The sequence below is a fragment of the Phacochoerus africanus genome, chromosome 4 (assembly GCF_016906955.1).
Source record: "Phacochoerus africanus isolate WHEZ1 chromosome 4, ROS_Pafr_v1, whole genome shotgun sequence".
In the NCBI taxonomy this organism is placed as follows: Eukaryota; Metazoa; Chordata; class Mammalia; order Artiodactyla; family Suidae; genus Phacochoerus; species Phacochoerus africanus.
In genome coordinates, this window is record NC_062547.1 from 43386910 (window position 1) to 43413177 (window position 26268).

Here is a 26268-nt window from a genome sequence, read left to right on the forward strand (position 1 = left end):
AAACTAGTGATTTCATGAAATCCATGTCACAGGAAAATAAGATTTTGTTAGCCATAGAAATCGATGGAGTTTGGGAGAAAATTCCACAAGTATTCATGTCAGTTTTTCATTCTTATTATTCCCTATTTGGAGGTTCTCAGTTGCAACCTAGTTTTATTTTACCTACCTTGAGCAGTGTTGGAAGTGAAGGCATATACCATAACAGCACAAAAGCTTACTGTTATTTGTCATGTTGGAATTAGGGTAATGTCAGAGTATGTTTAATGATTCATGTTAAATGAATGAACAATAAAGTAGTCCAAAGTTCAGTAATTATCTCCACAAAGCAGTACTACTGTTGGGATTCTGGGTTAGATTGAAAACTGCTTTGTCAGTAAAATGTCTTTGAACAGGAGCCTCTTGCTGTGACAGTATCTCCCCTTTGTCCCCCTCCCAAACACAGCGAACACATATACAGATACAGAAAAGTTGTTCTGGATGAATGCTCTGATTGTGAGTCTTTTATGTGTAGAATGCTGCTCCTAAGGGCTAAAGGTAGTATAATCATGGCTAGTGCTTTTTAGACTATAGTGTAACCATTGCTTTTTGTCAAAATGAGAGAGTTAAGCCCTTTATTAATTGCTCACAGTTCTTGGGCAGCCCATAATTGTAAGTGTGGTATAGAGGTTAAAGACTGCAAGAGCCAGGCTAGGCTCTTATATCTTTAAATTTGTGAAGAACCTTGGGAAGGCTCTTCCCTTAGCTTTTCCCACGACTTCACTCTTCTCTTATGTCCAGGTTATGGCTCCAATTTCATCTTTTCCCTCACTGTACTATTAAAGATAATATCCCCCCCATCCCCAACTAAATCATGCTCTATCATATTACTCTTTTTTCCCCCATTTACTGTCTAAATTTATAATTTTTAAAATCATTTTATCGAAGTATAGTTATTTGTCTTGTGTTTAAACGTATTTTTATATGCTTTATTAAATCAAACCACTTAACAGTGCCATTACTGTTATCCTAATTCAAGTTATTACTGATTCTTTTCTATACCATTTCAGTAATTTGTTAATTAGTCTCCTGGTTTCCATTTTTCTTTTTCTTATATCTGTTTTCCACAGAGCAAATAGAGATCTTTGCACAGTGTAAATCAGATTACATGAATGTCTCTGCATAAAACATAGCTTTGGCTTCCTCTTATGCCTAAAAATTGAATATACTAGTGTTTTCCCCTTCTTGAAGGTATATTAAGTTTAATTATAAAAGTTCATATTGATAGAGATTTTATATTATTATTTTTTTGAGAGAAGATTTTTGATTTTGGATAATTGAGCTTGATTACTTATTCTTAATTAAAAAATTTTTACTGGAGTATAATTGACTTAAAATAGTTTCAGGTGGAGTTCCCATTGTGGCTCAGTGGTTAACGATTCCGACTAGGAACCCGGAGGTTGCAGGTTCGATCCCTGGCCTTGCTCGGTGGGTTAAGGATCCAGCGTTGCCGTGAGCTGTGGCGTAGGTTGCAGAAGCGGCTCTAAGGATCCAGCGTTGCCGTGAGCTGTGGCGTAGGTTGCAGAAGCGGCTCAGATCCCGCGTTGCAGTGGCTACAGCTCCGATTCAACCCCTAGTCTGGGAACCTCCATATGCCGTGGGAGCAGCCCAAGAAATGACAAAAAGACAAAAAAATAAAAAAGTAAAAATAGTTTCAGGTGTACAGCAAAGTGAATCAGTTATATATAAACATATCCATTCTTTTTCAGCTTCTTTTTCTATAAAGGTTATTACAGAATACTGAGTAGAAGTTCCTGTCATGGCACAGCGGAAACAAATCTGATTAGGAACCAGGAGGTTGCGAGTTCGACTCCTGGCCTCACTTGGGGTTAAGGATCTGATGTTGCCGTGAGCTGTGGTATAGGTCACAGGCGCGGCTGGGATCCTGCATTGCTGTGGCTGTGGTATGGGCCGGTGGCTATAGCTCTGATTAGACCCCTAGTATGGGAACCTCCATATGCCGTGGGTGTGGCCCTAAAAAGCAAAAAAATAAAAATAAAGAATATTGAGTAGATTTCCCTGTGCTTTACAGTAGATCCTTGTTATCTGTTTTAGCTGTAGTGGTGTGCATATGTTAATCTCATCCCCCTAATTGATCCTCTTCAATTTCCCCTTGGTAACCATAAGTTTGATTTTGAAATCTGAGTTTGTTTCTGTTTTATAAGTAAGTTCTCTTGTATTATTTTTATTAGGTTCCATATATAATTGATATCATATGATATTTCTCTTTGTCTGACTTACTTCACTTAATCTCTAGGTCCATCCATGTTGGTGCAAATGGCATTATTTCATTCTTATGGCTGAGTAACATTCCACAGTATATATCTGTTCGTCTGTTGATGGACATTTAGGTTGCTTCTTGGCTATTGTAAATAGTGCCGCAGTGAACGTTGGGGTGCATGTATCTTTCGAATTATGGTTTTCTTAGGATATGTGACTAGGAGTGGGATTGCTGGGTCATATAGTAGTTCTACATTTAGTTGTGTTTTTTTTTTTTGTCTTGTTGCTATTTCTTGGGCCGCTCCCTCGGCATATGGAGGTTCCCAGGCTAGGGGTTGAATCGGAGCTGTAGCCACCGGCCTACGCCAGAGCCACAGCAACGCAGGATCCGAGCCGCGTCTGCAACCTACACCACAGCTCACGGCAACACTGGATCGTTATCCCACTGAGCAAAGGCAGGGACTGAACCGCAACCTCATGGTTCCTAGTCGGATTCATTACCCACTGCGCCACGACAGGAACTCCTTTTTTTTTTTTTTTTTACCATTTAAAAAATTTTATTGAGTGTAGTTGATTTGCAAGTTGTGATAATTTCTGCTATACAACAGAGTGATTCATTTACACATATACACACATCCATTCTTTTTCAGATTCTTTTCCCATATAGATTATCACAGAATATTTATTGGGTAGAGTTCCCAGTGCTGTACAGCAGGTCCCCATTGGCCAGTCATTCAATATACAGTGTGAATGTGCCAATGTCAAATCCCCAGTTCACCCCTCCCCCACCCCACCTGTCTCCTTTGGTAACCATAGGTTTGTTTACAAAGTCTGTGAGTCTGTTTCTGTTCTGCAGTAAGTTCATTTGTATCTTTTTTTTAGATTACATATATAAGTGATAATTGAGTTTGTTTTTCACTGTCTAAATTCACTTAGTATCCCTAGGTCCCATCCATGTTGCTGTAAATGGGTTATTTTATTCCTTTTTATGGCTGAGTAATATCCATTATATATGTGTGTGTGTGTGTGTGTGTATACACACCACATATTCTTTATACAGCATATATATGGGTCTTGTTTTTGTATCCATTCAGCCAGTCTATGTCTTGTTTTTTTTCCCTTTTTTTTTTTTGTCTTTTTGCTATTTCTTGGGCCGCTCTGGCAGCATATGGCAGTTCCCAGGCTAGGGGTCCAATCGGAGGTGTAGCCACTGGCCTATGCCAGAGCCACAACAACGTGGGATCCGAGCTGCGTCTGCAACCTACACCACAGCTCACGGCAACGCCGGATCATTAACCCACTGAGCAAGGGCAGGGACCGAACCCTCAACCTCATGGTTCCTAGTCGGATTCGTTAACCTAGTCTGTGTCTTTTGGTTGGAGCATTTAGTCTATTTACATTTAAGGTAATTGTTGATATGTATGTTCTTATTGCCCTTTTGTTAATTGTTATGGATTTTTTTTTCTATTTTATTTAATTTAATTTATTTATTTATTTTGTCTTTTTGCCATTTCTTTGGCCGCTTCCGTGGCATACGGAGGTTCCCAGGCTAGGGGTCCAATTGGAGCTGCAGCCGCTGGCTATGCCAGAGCCACAGCAACACAGGATCTGAGCTGCCTCTGTGACCTACACCACAGCTCACAGCAACTCCAGATCCCTAACCCACTGAGCAAGGTCAGGGATTGAACCCGCAACCTCATGGTTCCTAGTCGGATTTGTTAACCACTGAGCCATGACGGGAACTCCGTTATGGATTTGTTTTTGTCGATTTTCTCTGGCCCTTTATCTCTTGGCCTTTTTTCTTCTCTTTTGTTCTCTTTTGTGGTTTGATGACTATCTTTAGTGTTGTGTTTGAATTTTGGTTTGTGGTAACCGTGAGGTTTTGGTTTTTGGCAACCATGAGGTTTTGATATAGGAGTCTATATATATATACACAAGATTGCTTTAAGTTGCTGGTCTCTTAATTGCAAATGCATTTCCAGGATTCTGCATACCCTCCTCTTCTCATAGTTGCTGCTTTTGGTGGCATATTTGTGTATGGATGGCTTTCTACCTTCACTAATGTTTGCCTTTACTGGTGAGCCTCCTCATAATTTTCTTCTTTCTAGTTGTGGCCTTTTCTTTCTGCCTAGAGAAGTTCCTTTAGAATTTGTTGTAAAGCTGGTTTGGTGGCACTGAATTCTCTTAGCCTTTGTCTGTAAAGGTTTTGATTTCTCCTTCAAATCTGAAAGAAAGCCTTGCTGGATAGAGTATTCTTAGTTGCAGGTTTTTTCCTTTCATCACTTTAAGTATATCATGCCACTCCCTTCTGGCCTGCAGAGTTTCTGCTGAAAAATCAGCTGATAATCTTATCGGGGTTCCCTTGTATGTTATTTGTTGCTTTTCCCTAGCTGCTTTCAATATTTGTTCTTTGACTTTAATGTTGGTTAGTTTGATTAATATATGTCTTGGTGTGTTCCTCTTTGGGTTTATTCTATATGGTATTTGTTGTGCTTCCTGGATTTGAGTGAGTGATTCCTTTCCCAGGTTAGGGAAGTTTTCAAAGCCCTTTATCTCTCTTTTCTCTTTCTGGCACCCCTATAATGTGAATGTTTGTATTTAAAGTTGTCCCAGAGTTCTTTTAGACTGTCCTCAATTCTTTTCATTCTTTTTTCTTTATTCTGTTCCACATCAGTGATTTCCACCAGTCTGTTTTCCGTCTTGCTTTTTTGTTCTTCTGCCTCCTGTATTATGCTATTGTTTCCTTTTAGTGAATTTTTAATTTCGGCTATTGTGTTGATCATCTCTGCTTGTTGAATCTTTAAATCTTCTATTCCTTTGTTAAACGTTTCTTCTAATTCACTGATCTTTGCCTGTATTTTTTTTCCTCAAATCTTGGATCATCCTTACTAGCATTACTCTAAAGTCTTTTTCAGACAGGTTTCCTGTCTCCACTTCACTTAGCTGTTCTTCTGGGGTTTTTGTCTTGCTTCTTCATCTGACTCATGTTTCTCTGACTTTTCATTTTGTAGAGCTTTTTGTGTGATCTCCTTTCTGTAGTGTAGAGGGTTGTAGCCTCTCTTTCTTTTGGTGTCTGCCTCTTTGTGGGTGAAGTTGATTGATACAGGGGCTTGTTATAGGCTTCCTGATGGGAGGGACTGGTGCCTGCCCACTGGTAGGTGGAGCTGATTTTTACCCCTCTCGTGGGTGGGGCTTTGTCTGTGGGTATGATTAGGGGCAGCCTGTTTGCTGATGTGTGGAGCTGTGTTCCCACCCTGTTTGTCGTCTGGCCTTCTCAGCCCTGATGGGTAGGGTCAGATTTTTCCAAAATGGCAGCCTCATGGTAGGTCGCACTGATGATTATTTCTGGGACCTTCACCTCCAATGTCCTGCCCCCACAGTGAGTCATGGCCACCCCCGATCTCCCAGGAGACCCTCCAAGACCTCTCGGTGGGCTTGATCCAGATTCTTATAGAGTCCCTGCTTTGCCTTGTGATCCAGTGCACATGAAACCCTGTGTGCCCTCCTAGAGTGAACTCTCTGTCTCCCTGAGTCCTGTGGAGCTCCTGCACTTAAGCCTCACTGGCCTTCAATGCCAATTGCTCTGGGGGCTCCTCCTCCCAATGCCAGACCCCCAGGCATGGGAACCCTACATGGAGCTCCAAACTCTCACTCCCGTGTGAGAGCCTCTGCAATGTAGTTATTTTCCAGTCTGTGGGTCACTCACCGGACAGTTATGTGATTGCTTATATCATGAAATTACCCCTCTTACCATCTTGATGTGACTTCTTCTTTGTCTTTGGAAATAGGATATCTTTTTTGGTAGCTTCCAGTCTATTTTGTTAATGGTTGTTCAGCAGTTGTAGTTTTGGTATTTTTGTGAGAGGAGGTGATCTTGAGTCCTTCTACCCTGGAATACTGTCCCTGTTAATTATGTTCGATTTCTCGTGTTCCCTTGTAGTCCTGTCCACATGTTATAAAATTGGGATGGTCTTTCGCAGGATGCCATTGTTGGCTCTGAATTAGTGACCAATAAATTGTTCTTCCTCTCCTATTTGTTTGTTGTCCTCTGGGCTGAGTCTAGTCTCACTGGCTCATGGGCACCCCTATATTTAGGTGTTATTTGTTTGTTTGTTTGTTTTTGTTTTTGTCTTTTTCTAGGGCCGCACCCTCAGCATGTGGAGGTTCCCAGGCTAGGGGTCTAATCAGAGCTGTAGCTGCCAGCCTACGCCAGAGCCACAGCAATGCCAGATCCAAGCCATGTGTGCAACCTACACCACAGCTCATGGCAACACCAGATCCTTAACCCACTGAGCAAGGCCAGGGATTGAACCCACAACCTCATGGTTCCTAGTTGGATTGTTTCCATTGTGCCATGACAGGAACTCCACCTCATTTTAATTTTAATTTGCATTTCTCTAATAGTGATGTTGAACATCTTTTCTTTCTTTTTTTTCTTTTTTTCTTTTTTTTTTTTTGGCTGTCTTTGGAGAAATGTCTATTTATTTATTTTATTTTATTTATTTTTATTACTCAAATGAATTTATCACATCTGTAGTTGTATAATGATCATAACAATTCAATTTCACAGAATTTCCATCCTGAGAAATGTCTATTTAGAGCTTCTGCCCATTTTTTGATTGGCTCGTTTGGTTTTTTGATATAAAGCTGCCTGAGATGTATATTTTGGAGATTAATCTCTTGTTGGTTGCAAAGATTTTCTCCTATTCTCTGGGTTGTCTTTTCATTTTATTTATGGTTTCCTTCACTGTGCAAAGGGTTTTTTTTTTTTTTTTTTGTCTTTTTGCTATTTCTTTGGGCCGCTCCCACGGCATATGGAGGTTCCTAGGCTAGGGGTCCAATCGGAGCTGTAGCCACTGGCCTATGCCAGAGCCACAGCAATGCGGGATCCGAGCCGCGTCTGCAGCCTACACCACAGCTCACGGCAACGCCGGATCGTCAACCCACTGAGCAAGGGCAGGGATCGAACCCGCAACCTCATGGTTCCTAGTCGGATTCGTTAACCACGACGGGAACTCCAGGGTTTTAAGTTTAATTAGGTCCCACTTGTTTATTTTGGTTTTTAATTTTCATTACGTTAGGAGGGGGATCAAAGAAGATATTACCACAGTTTTATATCACAGAGTGTTTGCCTGTGTTTTCCTCTGAGAGTTTTATAGTTATCTTGCCTTATGCTTAGGTCTTAATCCATTTTGAGTTTATTTTTGTGTATAGTATTAGAGAATGTTATAATTTCATTCTTTTACATGTAGCTGTCCAGTTTTCCCAGCACCACTTACTGAAGAGACTGTCTTTTCTCTGTTGTATATTCTTGCCTCCTTTGTTGTAGATTAGTTGATCATAGGTGCGTGGATTTATCTCTGGGCTTTCTATACTGTTCCACTGATCTGTATTTCTAGTTTTGTTACAGTACCATACTGTTTTGATGACTAGCTTTGTGGTATAGTTTTTCCAGTTCTGTTTTTCTTTTTCAAGATTGTTTTGCCTTTTGGTGTCTTTTGTGTTTCCATAGAGATTTAAAAATTTTTTGTTTTAGTTCTGTGAAAAATGTCATTGGTGTTTTGAAAGTGATTGCATTGAATCCGTAGATTGTGTTGAGTAGTATTGTCATTTTGACAGTATTGATTCTTCCAATCCAAGAGCGTGATGTAAGAGTTTCTCTTGTGGTTCAATGGAAACAAATCTGACTAGCATTCTTGAGGATGCAGGTTCAATCTCTAGCCTTGCTCAGTGGGTTCAGGATCCAGCATCACTATGAGCTGTGCTGTAGGTTGCAGACACTGCTTGGATCCTGCGTTGCTGTGGCCGTGGCGTAGGCTGGCAGTTGTAGCTCCAATTTGACCCTTAGCCTGGGAACCTCCATATGCCGCAGATGCAGCCCTAAAAAAAAAAAAAAAAGAGAGAGAGAGAGAGACAAGCGCGAGATTTATCTTTCCATCTATGTTATTTTCTGTTTCTTTCATCAGTGTCTTAGAGTTTTCAGAGTTCAAGTCTTTTCCCTCTTCACCTATGTTTATTCCTAGGTATTATATTCTTTTTAATGTGATGGCAAATAGGATTGTTTCCTTATTTTTTCTTTCTGATCTTTGGTTGTTAGTGTGTAGGCATGCAAGAGATTTCTGTTTGTTAATTTTGTATCCTGCAACTTTACCAAATCTAATAGCATCTTTAGGATTCTGTGTATAGCATGTCATTTGCAGTAATAGTGCTACTTCTTTTCCAATTTGGATTCCTTTTATTTCTTTTTCTTCTCTGATTACTGTAGCTAGGACTTCCAAAACTGTTGAATAAAAGTGGTGAGAGTGGACATCCCCCCCCTTTTTTTTTTTTGCCATGTGGAAGTTCCTAGGCCAGCACTTGAACTCATGTCACAGCAGTAACCAGAACCACAGCAGCAACAACACCAATCCTTAACCTTTTGAGCCACCAGGGAACTCTGAGAAGGGACATCCTTGCCTTATTCCTGATCTTAGCAGAAATTCTTTCAGCTTTTCACCATTGAGAATGATATTAGCTGTGGATTTGTCATATATAACCTTTATTATGTTGAGGTAAATTTCCTTTATGCCCACTTTCTGGAGGGTTTTTATCATAAATGTGTGTTGAATTTGTCAAGAGGTTTTTCTGCATCTATCGAGATAACATATAGGTCTTATTCTTCAGTTTGTTAATGTGGTAGATTACATAGATTGATTGCGGATATTGAAGAACCCCTTGTATCCCTGGGATAAATCCCACTTGATCGTGGTGTATGATTCTTTTAATGTATTGTTGGATTTGGTTTGCTAGTATTTTGTTGAGCATATTTGCATCTGTGTTCATCAGTGTTAGCGACCTGTAATTTTCTTTTTTTTGTGATATCTTTTGTCTGGTTTTGTTATCAGGGTGATGGTGGCCTCATTGAATGAGCTAAGGAGTATTCCTTTTTCTGAATTTTTTTGGGAAGAGTTTGAGGATAGGGTTAACTCTTCTGTAAAGATTTGATTGAATTCACCTGTGAAGCCATCTGGTTCTGGAAGTTTTTAAATCACAGTTTCACTTTCAGTACTTGTGATCAGTCTGTTCATATTTTCTATTTCTTCTTGGTTCAGTCTTGGAAGGGTTGTACCTTTGTAAAAATTTGTCCATTTCTTCTAGGTGTCCCTTTTGTTGACTTATAGTGCTTATGCTACATTGACACATAATTCTTTGTATTTCTGTGGTGTCCATTGTAATGTCTCCTTTTTCTTTTCTAATTTTATTAATTTGAGCCCTCTCTTTCTTTCTTGATGAGTAAACTAAATGATGATAAGCTAAAGGTTTATCAGTTTTATCTTTTCAAAGAACCAGCTTTTAGTTTCATTGATCTTTTCTATATTGTCCTCTTAGTGTCTAATTTATTTCTGCTCTGATTGTTAGGATTTCTTTCCTTCTACTTACTTTGGGTTTTGTTTATTTTTTCTCTAGTTGTTTTAGGTGTAAAGTTAGGTTGTTTATTTGAGATTTTTCTTGTTTCCTGAGGTAAGTTTGTATTGCTGTAAAATTCCCTCTTTGAACTGTTTTTGCTGCATACCATAGTTTTTTAAATCATGATGTTTTTGTTGTCATTTGTCTCTAGATATTTTGTCTCTCCTCTTTGATATCTTCAGTACCCATTGGTTGTTTAGTAACATATTGTTTAGGCCCCACATGTTTGTGGGGTTTTTTTGCAGGTTTTTCCTTGTAATTGGTTTCTGTCTTATAGGATTGTGGTCAGAAAAGATGCTTGATGTGATTTCAGTTTTCTTAAATTTACCAAGGCTTGATTTGTGGCTCAAGATGTGATCTGTCCTGGAGAATACTCCATGTGCACTTGAGAAGAAAGTATATTCTGCTGTTTTCAGATGGAATGTTTTATAAATATCAATTAAGTCCATTTGGTCTAATGTGTCGTTTAGGTCCTGTGTTTCCTTGTTGGTTTTCTGTCTGGATGATCTGTCCATTGCTGTAAGTGGGGTGTTAACATCCCCCGCTATTATTGTGTTACTGTCGATTTCTCCTTTCAAGGCAGTTAGCAGGTGGTTTATATATTGAGGTACTCCTATGTTGGGTGCATATATATTTACAATTGTTATATCTTTTTTTTTTCTTTTTTGTCTTTTTGGGGCCACACCTGTGGCATATGGAGTTTCCCAGGCTAGGGGTCCAATCGGAGCTGTAGCCATCAGCCTATGCCAGAGCCACAGCAATGTGGGATCCGAGCTGCATCTGCAACCTACACCTCAGCTTACTGCAATGCTGGATCCTTCACCCACTGAGCAAGGCCAGGGATCAAACCCACGTTCTCATGGATGCTAGTCAGGTTCATTAACTGCTGAGCTATGATGGGAACTCCTGTTATATCTTCTTTTGAATTGATCCTTTGATCATTATGTAATTTCCTTCTCTGGCTCTTGTAATATTCTTTATTTTGAAATCCATTTTGTCTGATATGAGTATTGTTATTGAAGCTTTCTTTTGATTTCCTTTTGCATGGAATATTTTCTTCCATCCTCTCATTTTCAGTTTGTATGTGTCCTTAGATCTGAAGTGGGTCACAACGCTGGATCCTTACCCCACTGAGCAAGGCCAGGCATTGAATCTGCATCCTCATGGATGCTAGTTAGATTCATTTCTGCTGAGCCATGATAGGAACTCCAGGTCCCTTTTTGTGATTTGTTTTACTCTGCTGAAATCCTTCCCCACTTCATGTATATCATCTAACTTTTCTGCTGGATCACTTAGCATTTTCATCATAATTACTTTAAAGTTCCCATTTGACAATTTCAACATTTGGGCCATTTTTCTGTTTGTTTTGACATTTGGCTCAACCATGGGCCACATTTTCTTGTTTGTCTTGTAATTTTTGATTATATGTCAGGCAGTTTATATAAAACAACAATCAATCCTGAACTTTATTATTAATATTTACCTCTGCAATGCCCTTTATCCTGAGACAGTCTAGATTTCCAAGTAAGATGTGTCTGTAATTTGTTGCAGCTTTAATTTGATTCAGTTCACCACTGCATTGAAATAATTTGGAGTAGAATCATAACTTTTTCATTAGCAGGATTTGAGATCTGAGCATTGACTTGATTTCAGAGGTTTGTTTTACATCTCTGTTGCCCTATCCCCAGCTTTCAGTGTGCTACATATGCATTTAATGAAGACTCATGGGATGAGTGGATGACTGGGTACAGACTAGTTCCATGTCTGGGGCTCCTTATAATTCATAATGCAACACTTTAGACCACTCAGTCTTGCCTTCACCACTCCTCAAAATTCTAATCTGTCATGCTAGCCTACATGTGGCTGTTAAAATTCTGTCTTATTTCTCTTTATTCCTGTCTGCAGTGCAATATTCTTCCTCTTGCTGTATCAGGGTTGAGAGTAGTGATGGGTCTGTTTCTCCTGTGAAGGGCTTATCATTTTCTGGAATTTAATTCATTTTTTAAAGTCCTTTATTCACTGGTGCTTAAAACTATTTTTTTTTAAAGCTTATTTGGCTTGTTCTTCACTAATGGGGTGAGAGTGACTGTCTTCTTGCCACTTTGTATAGCCTAATAAGAGAAAGTCCTATTACACATTTATCACCTTTGTTTTAAAATAGTAAAGTTTACAAATGAAATAATATTTAAAACTCTACCAGGAGTTCCCGTCGTGGCGTAGTGGTTAACGAATCCGACTAGGAACCATGAGGTTGAGGGTTCGGTCCCTGCCCTTGCTCAGTGGGTTAACGATCCGGCGTTGCCGTGAGCTGTGGTGTAGGTTGCAGACGCGGCTCGGATCCCGCGTTGCTGTGGCTTTGGCGTAGGCCGGTGGCTACAGCTCCGATTGGATCCCTAGCCTGGGAACCTCCATATGCCGTGGGAGCGGCCCAAGAAATAGCAAAAAGCCAAAAAAAAAAAAAAAAACTCTACCAAATTTTAGATAGTAGAAAGTAAATCTGCTTTCCATCATTGATTCCCTGCAGTCCTTCATTTTTAGTTATTGACTTAGTAATTCCTTACCTCTTTCACCTCAGTCTGCTAAGGTGTCTCTTCCTTTCCAAGTCAGACCCTTTCATCTATGCTTGTGATTCTCTTATTCAACTATACCCAGTGTCTGAGCTGGTATTCATTTACTGGTGGGTTTTTTTGTGTGTGTCTTTCAGTCTTTGTGCCCTGAATCCTTCTCTTCAACATATGAAATATTGAAGTCCTTTCCTGTTTTAAACAGCTATTACTGACTCCGCCTCCTTTCTACCTATCTTCCTTGTTCCTTTTATTGTCGGAGAATATGCCCTTGTTACTTGTAATTCCGTACTTTTTCAGCTTTCCACACTTATCTCAATTACTAATGAGGAGGTGGGGTTGGAAAATATAGAGCGACTACTAATGGGTAGAGTTACTTTTGGGGATGATGAAAATATTCTGAAATCTGGTGGTGGTGACGGTCACACAACTCTGGATATACTAAAAACAATTGTATGCTTTAAGTGGGTGAATTTTATAATAAATTTTTTCCCCAGGATTATGTTGTGCAGTAGTATCTCATTCTGGTTTTAATACTCATTTCTCTGATTTAATAAGATTGAAACTTTTTTCATATATTTATTGGCTATTAGATTTCTTTTTTGTGAAGTTCTTGTTTTTGTCTATTTTTCTTGTAGATTGTCTTTCTTTTCAACCTGTAGGAGTTATTTATCCAGGATTTGAGTCCTTTGGTTACATGTTAAAAATATCTTCCTTTCTGTGGCTTGTTTTTATCTTTGGTGGTTTTTTTGTTTGTTTGTTTGTTTGTTTTTTGCCTTTTAGGGCCTCACTTGTGGCACATGGACGTTCCCAGGCTAGGGGTTGAATCAGAGCTACAGCTGCCAGCCTACGCCACAGCCACAGCAACTCGGGATCCGAGTCTTGTCTCTGACCTATACCACAGCTCATGGCAATGCCGGATCCCTAACCCACTGAGCGAGGCCAGGGATCAAACCCATGTCCTCATGGATACTAATTGGGTTCGTTAACCATTGAGCCACCACAGGAACTCTGGTGCTTTCTATATCTTAAGAATTTTTCCTTTCTGTCATTCTAAAAACTTTATAGTTTTTCCTTATGTGTTTTGGCTGCTTGCCTTGAGTTGATTTTTGCTTAAGAAGTAAAGGAGTCCATTTCATTTTTCCCTTTTGTTCTAGCATCATTTATTGAAAAGACAGTTCTTTGCCTGTGTTCTGATATGCCACTTTTGCCTTAAATCAGGAGTCTGTAGGTGTGTGTCTAATTTTGGGCTCTTCACATGTTTTTTAGATTTATCTCTTCCTGCATAAATACAATACTATCCTAAGTAAAATTAGCTTTATAGTAAGTCTTTGTTGGGTAGAGCAAGTCCTCTCACTTGTTCTTTTTCCAGAGGGTCTTGGTTCTTTGAGCCCTTTTGGTTACTGTATAAATTTCAGAATCACCATGTCAAATTTTATCTGAAAAGTCTGTTTGAATTTTTATTAGGATTTCATTGCGCCTATAGATGCATTTCAGAAGGAGTGGCATCTCTAAAATTGTCTTCAAATCTGTAAGCATGGACAAATTTATCCGTTACATTCAAAGAGTCAATATTATTATATGTATTAGTGGGTTTTATGTGTATGAATGTGTAACTGTAAATATTACTCTTTTGAAAATTGCTTTTTCAAACCATTCATTGAGGGTATATAGAAGTACAATTGATTTCTGTATGTAAGTATCATATGCAGCAACCTTGCTAAACTCTGCATGTTCTTTGGATTTTTTACTTTTTCTGTAGATAATGTTTTGTTTCTTCCTATTTGGTCCTATCTCTTATTTCTTTTTCTTGTCTTTCTGTGCTGTCTGGGAGTCTATAAAGTGTTGAATAAAAGTGGTGGTGGGTATCTTGGTTTTGTTTATGGTCAGAGGGAGAGCTTTAAAAGTTTTACAATTAAGTATGATTTGTGTTGATACACAAATAAGGAACTTCCTTCTGTTCATAATTGGCTAAGAATATCAAAGTGAACAGATGCTTTTCCTATTTTAATTCTTTAATTATTAATGTGGTAAATTTCATTTTGCTTTTACTACTAAGTTTGGTTTGCTGTTATTTTGTTCAGGACTTTTTGTGTTTGTGTTCATGAGTAAGATTGGTTTGTAATTTTCTTGTCTCATCCTTGCCCACTTTTGTTATCAAAGTTAGAGTAATTTCACAGAATGAGGAATGTACCTTCTTGTCTATTCTCTGCAAGGGTTTGTGAAAGGCTGTTATTATTTCTTCAGTAAAGTCAGTAAAGCCACCTGGCCCTCCAGTTTTCTTTGATGAAAATATTTTCTGCTACTAATTCAGTTTTCTTCTTTCTTTCTTTTCTTTTTTTGATGGGGAGGGGGGTGCACACTGGCATATGGAAGTTCCTAGGCCAGGGTAAAACCTGCACCACAGCAGCAACTGGAACCATTGCAATGATAACGTCAGATATTCAACCTGCTGAGAACCCCCTAATTCATTTTCTGTAATGTTTTATAAGATTATTTAACTTTATATTTCTGTTTGCCAGTTTTAGTAAGTTACTATTCTCTAGAAATTTGTCTACATTTTAAAATTTATTTGCTTAAACTTAATATCCTCATTAACTTTCTAATGTTTGTTGCATGTGTTAGACGTCCCTTTTTTATTCTTGATATTCTTTATCTTGTGCTATTTTTTTCTTTTTCTTTTTTTCGTCTTTTTGCTATTTCTTTGGGCCACTCCCACGGCATATGGAGGTTCCCAGGCTAGGGGTTGAATCGGAGCTGTAGCCACCGGCCTACGCCAGAGCCACAGCAACGCGGGATCCGAGCCGCGTCTGCAACCTACACCACAGCTCACGGCAACGCCGGATCGTTAACCCACTGAGCAAGGGCAGGGACCGAACCCTCAACCTCATGGTTCCTAGTCGGATTCGTTAACCACTGCGCCACGACGGGAACTCCCTGGAAATTATTTTTAAAATATAGAAGTTACAAAGGATGATACATGAGACTTAGTTAAAAGGCTATATATTATTTATGGGACTATAAAAAGGTAAAATTTGGAGTTCCCGTTGTGGCGCAGTGGTTAGCAAATCCGACTAGGAACCATGAGGTTGCAGGTTCAATCCCTGGCCTTACTCAGTGGGTTAAGGATCTGGCATTGCTGTGAGCTGTGGTGTAGGCCAGTGGCTACAACTCCGATTCAACCCCTAGCCTGGGAACCTCCATATGCCGTGGGAGCGGCTCAAGAAAAGGCAAAAAGACAAAAAAATAAAAAAATTAAAAATTAAAAAATTAAAAAGTAAAATTTTATCCTGAAAAATAGCATGGGAAGTTCCCTGGTAGCCTAGTGATTAAGGATCCAGTGTTGTCACTGTTGTGGCTCACATCACTGCTGTGGTGCAGGTTCGATCCCTGGCCTGGGAACTTTTGCATGATTTAGGTACAGCCAGAAACGCACGCACACACAAATTTATGTTATTGACTTGAGGGAAAGGGTACTTTTGGAAGATAAATTTTCTCTTACCATCTAGTAAGTAATGATGCTTATTCACCATGCTTTTTGCTCCTTTCCTTATAAATTCTAACTTGGTATTGTCCATTTGCCACCTTTGGATTTAGTACTTGATAGGTGGTTAGTCTAAGTTGCAATGTGGTTAATGGAACATATATACTAGATTATGAAGATTTAGTATTAAAAGGTGAAAGTAAAATATCCTGTTTATACTTTTTATATTGATTATCAATTGCAGTGATAATATTTTGGATGTATTAGATTAAATAAACTTTATTATTTAAATTAATTTCACTTGTTTCTTTCTATTAATGTAGCTATTAAAACATTTCCCATATGTGACTTGCATTCTATTTCTGTTGAACAGTGCTGCCCTAACCTAATCTCCAACACTTGGACATTCTTCCATTTTGTCTTTTTGAAAGATTTGTGTAATGCCAAATACTAAAATACTTAATTTTTTTTCCTTTGGCCACATGAGTTTTTTCCCCTCCAAAAATCAGTTGAGGTAGGAGAATATTCTTCTCTAATGGAGTTTGTTTTTCAGCACAGATGAAGCCCCTCTCTCCTATTTTTAGTTTTCTGTTGCCATCTCTCTGCCTCCTAGTTGTTTTTTTTACTGTTTTAGGGCTGTACCCACAGCATATGGAGGTTCCCAGGCTAGGGGTCTAGTTGGAGCTACAGCTGCTTGCCATAGCCACAGCAACACCAGATCCGAGTTCATCTGCAGCCTATACCACTGCTCAAGGCAATGTTGGATCTTTAACCCACTGAGCGAGGCCAGGGGTTCCTCGTCAGATTTGTTCCTAGTCAGATTTGTTTCCGCTACACTACAACGGGAACTCCATCTGCCTCCTAGTTTTCAAGATAATTTTTCTCCTACCACTTGTTTCTTCTAAATTCAACTATGTGATTTTTCAGTGTTAGCTGAGTTATTAATAAATGAATTCTTTTAGTCTTTTTTTTTGTTTCAGAATTTAGTTTCTCTGTGGTATGGTGTCTTAAATTCTCTAGTCATTGATGCGTTCATTCAACAGCTATAGTAAAAGTTTGAGAGTAGAATATAAGTAAAATAAAAATTCATGCTTTCAATGAAATGATAAATTTTCTAGTCTCATCTGGTAATAATAAGTTAACTGAGAAATTGGTATGTCATAGCTAAATAGTAGTATTAACTACTTAATGATAGAATTAAAAGGATCAAAATTTATTAATGCAGAAAGACATAACCGTAGGTTTGAGGAAGACAGTTAATATTTATAAAGGAAGAGATAAGTCTAAAGACGTATTCCAGTGGTTTGAGGACATTTTGGTGCAAGAACAATTTGACCTGGTATAATAAACAAGCCATTAAATTTCCAAAAAAATAAAAAATAAAAAACTTATTCCACATAACTGTTAACATAAAAATATATTGTAGTGAATTAGCACTGCCTGGATTTGAGTCTTGATTTCACCGCTTGCTAGCTGCTGTGAGCTTGGTGGATTATATAACTTGTCTGCTTAAGTTTCTTCATTTGTATGCTAGGGATAGTAATAGCTACTTAATAGAATTTATGAAGGAGTTCCCAGGTGGCTCAGAGGGCTAAGATCAGGCTGCTGTAGCACAGATTCAGTCCCTAGACCCAGCATTTCTTCATGGCGCAAGTGAGGCTCAGGGAAAAAAAAGAGGTATTCCTTTTGTGGCTCAGTGATAATGAACCCGACTAGTATCCTTGAGGATGCAGGTTTGATTTCTGGCTTTGCTCAGTGGGTTAGGGATCTGGCATTGCCGTAAGCTGTGGTATAGGCTGAAAACGCAGCTTGAATCTGGCATTGCTATGGCTGTGGTGTAGGCTGGCAGCTGCAGCTCTGGTCCCACCCCTAGCCTGGGAATTTTCATATGCTGCAAGTGCAGCCCTAAAAAGACAAAAAAAAAAAAAGAATTGATGAAGATTGAATTAGTTAATATGTTGCTTAAAGCAGTGTTTGGCTTATAGTATCTATGCACCATTCTATGTATAGATAGAGATAAATATAGATATTTTCTACAATTTTAATGAACATTTAACTGCATTCGTTATAATTTTATTTTTGATAGTGGCATAATATTTAATCCATAGAGGTACTATAATTTATCTTTCTTCGAGAGTCATTTCCGTATTAAAGGAGAATACTTGTTGAACTCAAATAATTGTTTCTCCATTTTTTAAAGTATCTTTAATTTTAAGATCAGAAAACATTTATATGGGTAGCAGGACTGACTTTTTTTTTCTGAGATTTAAATTTAAATTGTAAATGAATTTACAGCAGCCAAGAGCTTTTAAATTAATTCTTTTGGGTCTGTAAATGGTGTCCAAAAGTTTAACTGAATAGTTTAATTGCCCTCTTTTGAAGAATGTTAAAGTCACAACGGCCTTATGATCCACACTGAGTTACTTTATGTTGGGAAAATTTTGGCAGGTGGTATACAGTCATCATTTAAAGACAAGTTATATTGTCTTTCCCAGCTTGGATTAGGGGAACATTAGCATCGAAGTTTTCATTCTGAATTAGCATGTTGGAAATTATTTCCTGCTAAATGTTTGTCATCAACTGAAGTTTTATTTTAAAAAATTAATGGAGCATGTCATTGCAGCAGCCTTAGAAAAATAGCTGAAGCACAGGGTTACTTTTGGACAAACTTTAAGTCCTTTATTAGCATTTGATGACACATGCTTAATCTTTTGGAAAACTAAAATATGGTAATTTTGCTGCTAACAGACAGCTATTACTGACTACTTAGAGTTGAATTTACTTTAGCATATATTACTTTGGGATGGAACTGGGGATAGAACAAGCAAATGAATTGATGGGATGAGAAAAACATCTTTTTCACTGTGAAAAGATATTTTAAACTTAATTTTATACCTTTGTCAGTAAATGAAAGGTAACATTAATTTTAAATATTTGGAATGTGTTCTTTTTGTTTTTGGGGGGGTGGTTTTTGAGGAATGCATTCTTCATTGAATTAACTGTGTCTCAAACGCACTTAAAAATCTAGATTCTCCTTTTGAGAACAAATTCTATCCTTAGCAGATAGGGTAGCCAGAGGAATACTTAAACAACATTGGTATTATGCTTGTGGAAGATGAATTATAGTTCATTATTTTTGTCTCTTTTGAAAATGTTTTAATCCTTCTGATTTTGTGAAAAATAGGCAATGTGTTGAGTTGTTCAATAACAGGTAGTTAAACTTGACTCATTTCTCCCATTTTATATCCATACTGGCTGAAACCCTTCCTCTATGACTCTCAAGTAGCCTTCATTTCCTCCTGTTAAGATACATGTTCATTGAATTAAGTTCCATATTTATTAAGGAATGTGCTTTTAAATGTTGTGGAGAAGAAAAAAATGAACAAGTAGGCCTCTGTATTTAAGAAGCTTATTCTGGAGTTCCCACTACAGTGCAGTGGGTTAATGATCCAGCTTGACTCTGTGGAGATGCTGGTTCAATTCCTAGCCCTGTGGAGTGGGTTAAGGATTCCACATTGCCACAGCTGTGGCAGAGGTTGCAGATATAGCTCGGATTCGATCCCTGGCCCAGGAACTTCGCTATGCCACAGGTGTAGCCAAAAGAAAAAAAAATAAAAAATAGAATTTATCTCATTTCCTTTATCTTAGCTCTGCTTTCTTCTGGCTTGGATACATTCTCAGGCAGTGTGTATCCTTTGTTGCGGCAAGTTGTGGCAAAGATGGCTAAAACAGTGCCAGGCTTATGTAATATCATCTTAGCAACCTCAGTGATAAGCTTCCTTTCCAAATAGTTCAGAAATTCTAGAGTCAACTCTGATTGACCAGACTTGAATCTTCTGGAGTAGGGATAGGATGAGGGAGAGGAGTAAGGATGGTCCAGCCCAATTCAAAGTAAGTGGAACAAAAGGGAGATAAGTAATTTACAAAAAGGTAGTTGTAGATTCTGCTACCAGAAAGAAGCATGATGGGCAAGCAAAAACAGCATACAAAAGTAAAGATAGAAATTTTGAGTTGAGCTAAAAAGATGAAATCTGATCAGAGCTGCTTAAGAAAAGCTCACTTGAATTAGGCCCTAAAGGACAAGTAGAATTTTTCTAAGGCAGTGAGTAAAGAAAGGACTTTCTAGGTCACTCATTTGAGAAGTTTGGCAGTGAAAGGAGAAAATTAAAATGAAAGCTGCTGGAGTCCACAGGCGCATGTTAAGATTTTTTTCCCTCAGTGTGGAGAAAACTTGAGCATTTTTATGGCAGAGGAGCAGAAATAAGTAAAGGAGAAATTAGTAATGCAAAGGAGGCAGTAATTGATAAAGAAGGGGAATTCAGTGGCATTAAGAATATAGGTGAGGAGTTCCCATCATTGTGCAGTGGAAATGAATCCAACTAAGAACCGTGAGGTTGTGGGTTCAATTCCTGGCCTTGCTCAGTGGGTTAAGGATCCAGTGTTGCTGTGAGCTGTGGTGTAGGTTGCAAACGCGGCTTGGATCCCATGTTGCTGTGGCTGTGGTGTAGGCCAGCAGCTGTAGCTCAGATTTTACTCCTAACCTGGGCACCTCCATATGCTGTGGACACGGCCCTAAAAAGCAGAAACACACACACGCACACACACACACACATATATATCTATATATGTATGTATATGAAGGGAGCATCCTTAGGAAAAGGGAACAGTTCATTCTCTGAGGACATGTGAAAGAAGGTAGTAGTGGTGACTGCAGAAGTTAAATTTGCTGGGTAGCTTCTGTTTTGTTTCTTAAAGGTAAAAAAAAAAGGGGTTATCAGTTATCTATTACTTTGTAACAAACCATTTCAAAATGAATTATGGGTTAGCAGTTTGACTTGAATTTAGGCTGGGTTGTTTCTTCTGCTGGTCTTGCCTTGGGTCACTCACATAGCTGTTGTCATCTCTGCTGTGAGTGGTTGGTCTAAGATGGTGGCTGCACTCACAAGTTGCTTGATTGATGCTGGCTCTCTGTTGCCTTTGTGTTCTCTCAGTCCCTGTGAGCAATCACATGGCGGAGGCTGCACTCAGGGAAGAAAGAGCTGAAACAGGCTCTTGTGATAGTCATAGAACTCCCACAATATTACTACTTTCACGTTCTGTTTGTCAAAGCAAGTCACAAGGCCAGCTCAGATCAAGTAGAAAAATAGAGATCTTTAGGGGAGGAGCAATGGAGTTGCATTGCAAAGATGGGTGTATACTGGAATGGGAGGAATTTGTGCCCATCCTCCTCCACCCAAAATTTTGTTGTAAAGGTTTTTGAGGTCAAGTTGAAAGAATTTCAAAGTGAATACCCACATGCCTACCACCTAGATTCTACTATTAATATTTTCTTATACCTGCTTCATCATATATTTATCCATATATCATCCCTCTATCAATTTATCTTATTTTTTTGATGTTTCAAAATAAATTGTAGATATTAGTACTTTCCTCTGTAAATAATTCATGCATGTTTTTCAAGAGCCATATAACATTGTATGTAAATATTTTATGAAAATATTTACATACAATGAAGTATACAAACTTAAGTGTACATCATGTCTAGTTTTACAGCCTGCCAGAGGGGGGAAAATTTGGAATGGCTTTTCAGATAAGTGCCTCAGAAATTCAACTATAGTTGTATGAAAGAATTGCAAAAGATGTGAATACCTTTCTTCATGTCCTCCTTAATAATTTTTTTCATTTAGCATTACTTCAACACTTAGAGTTTTCGTTTGTATTTAATTTCACTTTGGATGTTTCCTTATCTCCTTTCATTAAGCATTTATTGAGCACATACTATAGATAAGCACTATGCTAGAAAAAGCATGTAAACAGGAACTCTCTTCTTATAAGTATTCAAACTAGGTGTATCTCATACCAAATTAGATTAATAATAGATGCCACTTATTTATTTGTTTTTTAGGGCCACACTGGCCGAACGTGAAAGTTCCCAGGCTAGTTCTAATCGGAACTACAGCTGCTGGCCTCCACCACAGCCACAGCGACGCCAGATCTGAGCCGCATCTGCAACCTAACACCACAGCTCACAGAAACGCCAGATCCTCTAGCAAAGCCAGGGATCAAACCTGCAATCCTCATGGATACTAGTTGGGTTTGTTACCACTGAGCCACAATGGGAACTCCTAGATGCCACTTATTTAATGCTTATGCTAAAGGCCAATGGTAAACACTTTTAGTTGCATTGTTTCACTTAATTCTTTGTAATAAAGTGAGGAAACTAAGGCATGTGGAAAGTTTTCACTTGCCCAAGGTTTTACAGCTTCGTAAATATAGGTGATGGGACTCCAAACACACATTTAACCCCTGTAACCTATTAATTAGAATCAGGAAATGTGCCCTCTGTTACATGGTGGATTACTAACCCTTTAACTGGTCATTTTGCTTCATAGGGTAATCTTTTTTTTTTTTTTTTTTTTTCCCACTGTACAGCAAGGGGGTCAGGTTATCCTTACATGTATACATTACAATTACATTTTTCCCCCAGCCTTTCTTCTGTTGCAACATGAGTATCTAGACAAAGTTCTCAATGCTATTCAGCAGGATCTCCTTGTAAATCTATTCTAAATTGTGTCTGATCATAGGGTAATCTTGATCTGAATTGTTTCTTTTTATTTTTTTCGTTTTTGGCCATTCAGTTGCACATGGAATTCCCAAGCCAGGAATCAGATACTCATTTTGCTTCATAGGGTAATCTTGATCTAAACTAAGTATTTTATTTTCTTCATTTTTGGCTGCCCTGTGGCGTATGGAGTTCCTGACCCAGGGATCAGATCCAAGCCACAGTTGCAACCTGTGGCAGTTGTGGCAACACCAGATCCTTTAACTCACTGTGCTGGGCTGTGGATTGAACCTGCGTCCTGGTGCTGCAGAGATGCTGTCAATCCCATTGAGCCGCAGCAGGAACTCCTAAGTGTTCATTTTAAATGGAAGAGTATAAATGTTTATTAACTGATCTATAAGGAAGTTTATTAAACTGTCTTCTGGTTTATGAATAGATATTTTAGCAATTTGAAAAGGAGAGGTTTTAGTATTAAAACTATTGAGTTAACTGCAGATAATCAGCATAAAAGTGTGATCAAAACTGTGTGACAAATTCAGCTGTGATTTAACCTTTGAGTGGAGTACTACAGCCTCTTATAGCCTTAACACTTGTCTTATTATTCTAATCTATGTTACAGTATACTTTTAAAAAATTTCTAGAGTAATACTTAATTAGTTTTTCATATGATATTTTGATAAAATAATAGTTACTTGATATTGTTTATTAGGTATTGAATACTTTTATTGCTAATTGGCTTTTGAGCAATTTAACTAGTAGCAAAATATTGAAACCATTTTGACCTGCTATTTGCATAACAGTAAACCCTGTCTGAACTCTTGAAAATATGTGACTAACACTTAAGCCATTTCATGCCTAGAATTCTGCCAGAAGTGCCACTAGTTAATGGCATCCATTGTGACAGCTGAAGTGAAAGCTTCTTGGGTTCCTTTACTGTGTTAGCTTTTCTGTTAGGTCAGGGAATGGGGTAAAGTCATGTTTGTCTAAACATCTCTCTTAAGCCAACAATGTATAAGATATTTTAAAAGTGTTCCTTAACCCAGATTTCTTCCAACTGTTTATTTTATTTAATAGTGTATTTGTAAGTGGCATTAAATTATAAATCATATGTAGTAGGTTGCAAAAAAAAAACCCCACAAATTTATGTTTTAAAAATCTAATAGTGTTATGTTTATTTTACATATAGGTCTTACTATTTTGGAAGCTACAAGAAAAAAATAGATTGGGGTAACTTTTGGTCTTTAAGCGGACATGGCTCAGATATCTAGCAACAATGGATTTAAGCAATGTTCATCTTCACATCTGGAACCAACAAGAACAAAAGATGTGGACAAAGAAGAAGCATTACAGATGGAAGCAGAGGCTTTAGCAAAACTGCAAAAGGATAGACGGGTGACTGATAATCAGAGAGGATTTGAGTTGTCAAGCAGCATGAGAGAAAAAGCACAAGTTTATAACAAACAGGATTATGATCTCATGATGTTTCCTGAATCAGATACCCAAAAAAGAGCATTAGATATTGATGTAGAAAAGCTCACCCAAGCTGAACTTGAGAAACTATTGCTAGATGATGATTTTGAGACTAAGAAAACACCTGTCTTGCCAGTTACTCCTTTTCTGAGCCCTTCGTTTTCAGCACAGCTCTGTCGTAGACCTATTCAGAGAGGACAATGGCCACCGGGATTATCTGGGCCTTCCAGTTATACTTTACCTTCTATTTATCAGTCAACTTGCAGTAGTAAACAGACCGCATTCCAAAATGGCTTCAATCCAAGAATGCCTACTTTTCCATCCACAGAACCTATATATTTAAGTCTTCCAGGACAGTCTCCATATTTTTCATATCCTTTGACACCTGCCGCACCCTTTTACCCACAAGGAAGCTTACCTATCTATCGTCCAGTTGTCAGCCCTGATATGGCAAAGCTGTTTGACAAAATAGCTAGTACATCAGAATTTTTAAAAAATGGAAAAGCAAGGACTGACTTGGAGATAACAAATTCAAAAGCTACAAGCAGCAATCTACAGGTATCTCCAAAGTCTAAAGATATCAGTAAATTTGACTGGTTAGACTTGGATCCTCTAAGTAAGCCTAAGGTGGACAATGTGGAGGTATTGGATCATGAAGAAGAGAAAAATATACCACGTTTACTAGCAGACGATCCTTGGGATGCTGTTCTTCTTGAAGAGAGATCACCAGCAAGTTGTCACCTTGAAAGAAAGGTGAATGGAAAATCCCTTTCTGGGGCAACAGTAACAAGAAGCCAGTCTTTAAATATTCGAACAACTCAGCTTACAAAAGTCCAGGGCCAAATATCTCAGGTATAGTCTTTTCTTACTAACTTCTTAAATGTAGTATTTGTGTACATATTTTATTTGTATACATAATTTGTTAGGTAAGTTTGTTTTTTGTTTTTTGTTGTTGCTTTTTTTTTAATGGCCACTCCTGTGGCATATGGAAGTTCCCAGGCTAGGAATAGAATTGGAGCCATAGCTACAGGCCTATACCACAGCCCTGGCAACACCAGATCTGAGCCGCATCTGTGCCTTATGCTGCAGCTTGTGGCAACACTGGATCCTTAACCCACTGATCAAGGCCAGGGATTGAACCCACATCCTCACGGAAGCTATTTCAGGTTCTTAACCTGCTGAGCCACAATGGGAACTCCCAAGATAAATATTTTTCATTATGAATCTTGTTTTCTTTAGTTTTAAGTGTGCTGTGAATCTTAAATTGTGTGCTGAAGGATTAAATGTGTTTACGCCAATTGAAAAATTGCTTGCTGTTGATATTATCTTTTCTAGGATTGTGAATTTTAAGAACCTATGATCAAGGATCTGACTGTCACTGATAAGCATTTAAGATAATTTTTATCTGTCTTTCCATGTCTATACATTATATATGATCCTACTCTTCCTATCTTATTTTTCAGGGTAAACAAGGAATTTTGGTTTTTAACCTCAGTATAGAAATTGTCGTGTATATTGTTTTGTTGTTTTTTTAACTATGAATAAATAACTGAATAGAAGGGAGGGAGGGAAAGAGAGAGGAGGGAAGGAGAGGTAGAAGGAATAGAGGGAGGAAGGAAGGAAAACCCCAGAGAAATGAGAGAAAAGCCATTTATAGGACTCTCTAAATATCTACATTGTTAAAAATGAGGAATAGAAATATAGTCTGTAGGTAAGTTCATTTAGTTGTACTCTCTGGAAAAATTAGGTAAGGGTGCCTGGGACAAGATGTCTTCTCTCAGAAGAGAGGCAGCAAGGTTTCAGCTTTTCCTTTCCATGTATAGTATACTGCTGAAGATTTGTAATTTGCTCTTATAATATCTGTGGATACTAGGAATGCTTAAGCCTTATTCTCACCTTAATGTGAATTGTATCATTCAGCTAATTAGATCATCACCTAGCTACTTTTTAGGCACTGAGAATCAACTAGAATTTAAGGGAAGGAGAACCAAATTTGGCATGATTTGAATGGATTTATTTTTTGTTTTTGTTCAGTTTTTCATTTTGATGAAGTCCAATTTATTGACCTTCTGTAGTTCATGTGTCTTTCTTTTTTTTTATTACTCAATGAATTTATCACATCTGTAGTTGTATAATGATCATCACAATCCACTTTCACAGGTTAAGAGAAAAGGGGGAGTTCCTGTCATGGCTCAGAGGAAACGAGTCCGACTAGGAACAATGAGTTTGCAGCTTCGATCCCTGGCCTCGCTCAGTGGGTCAAGGATCCGGCGTTGCCGTGACCTGTGGTGTAGGTCTCAGATGCAGCTCAGATCCCGTGTTGCTGTGGCTGTAGCATAGGCCAGCAGCTGTTGCTCCGATTGGACCTCTAGCCTGGGAACCTCCATATGCCGTAGGCGCAGCCCTAAAAATAAGCAGAAAAGAAAAGAAAAGGATGAGGATGTTTTTGGATAACATAATCAGAATATAGGAAAAATCTTAATTAA

At 38.3% G+C, this 26268-nt stretch overlaps 1 protein-coding gene across 2 annotated transcripts in view; it reads left to right on the top strand.

Moving 5' to 3' along the window:
- Window positions 1-26268, top strand: part of PIK3C2A (phosphatidylinositol-4-phosphate 3-kinase catalytic subunit type 2 alpha) — a 124410-nt gene that overhangs the window by 9959 nt on the left and 88183 nt on the right. For both annotated transcript variants that reach the window (XM_047776194.1, XM_047776195.1), the window contains exon 2: window positions 23499-24634. In XM_047776194.1, the coding sequence (XP_047632150.1) occupies window positions 23564-24634 (1071 nt within the window). In that variant the 5' untranslated portion in view covers window positions 23499-23563. The remainder of the gene's footprint in view (window positions 1-23498; window positions 24635-26268) is intronic.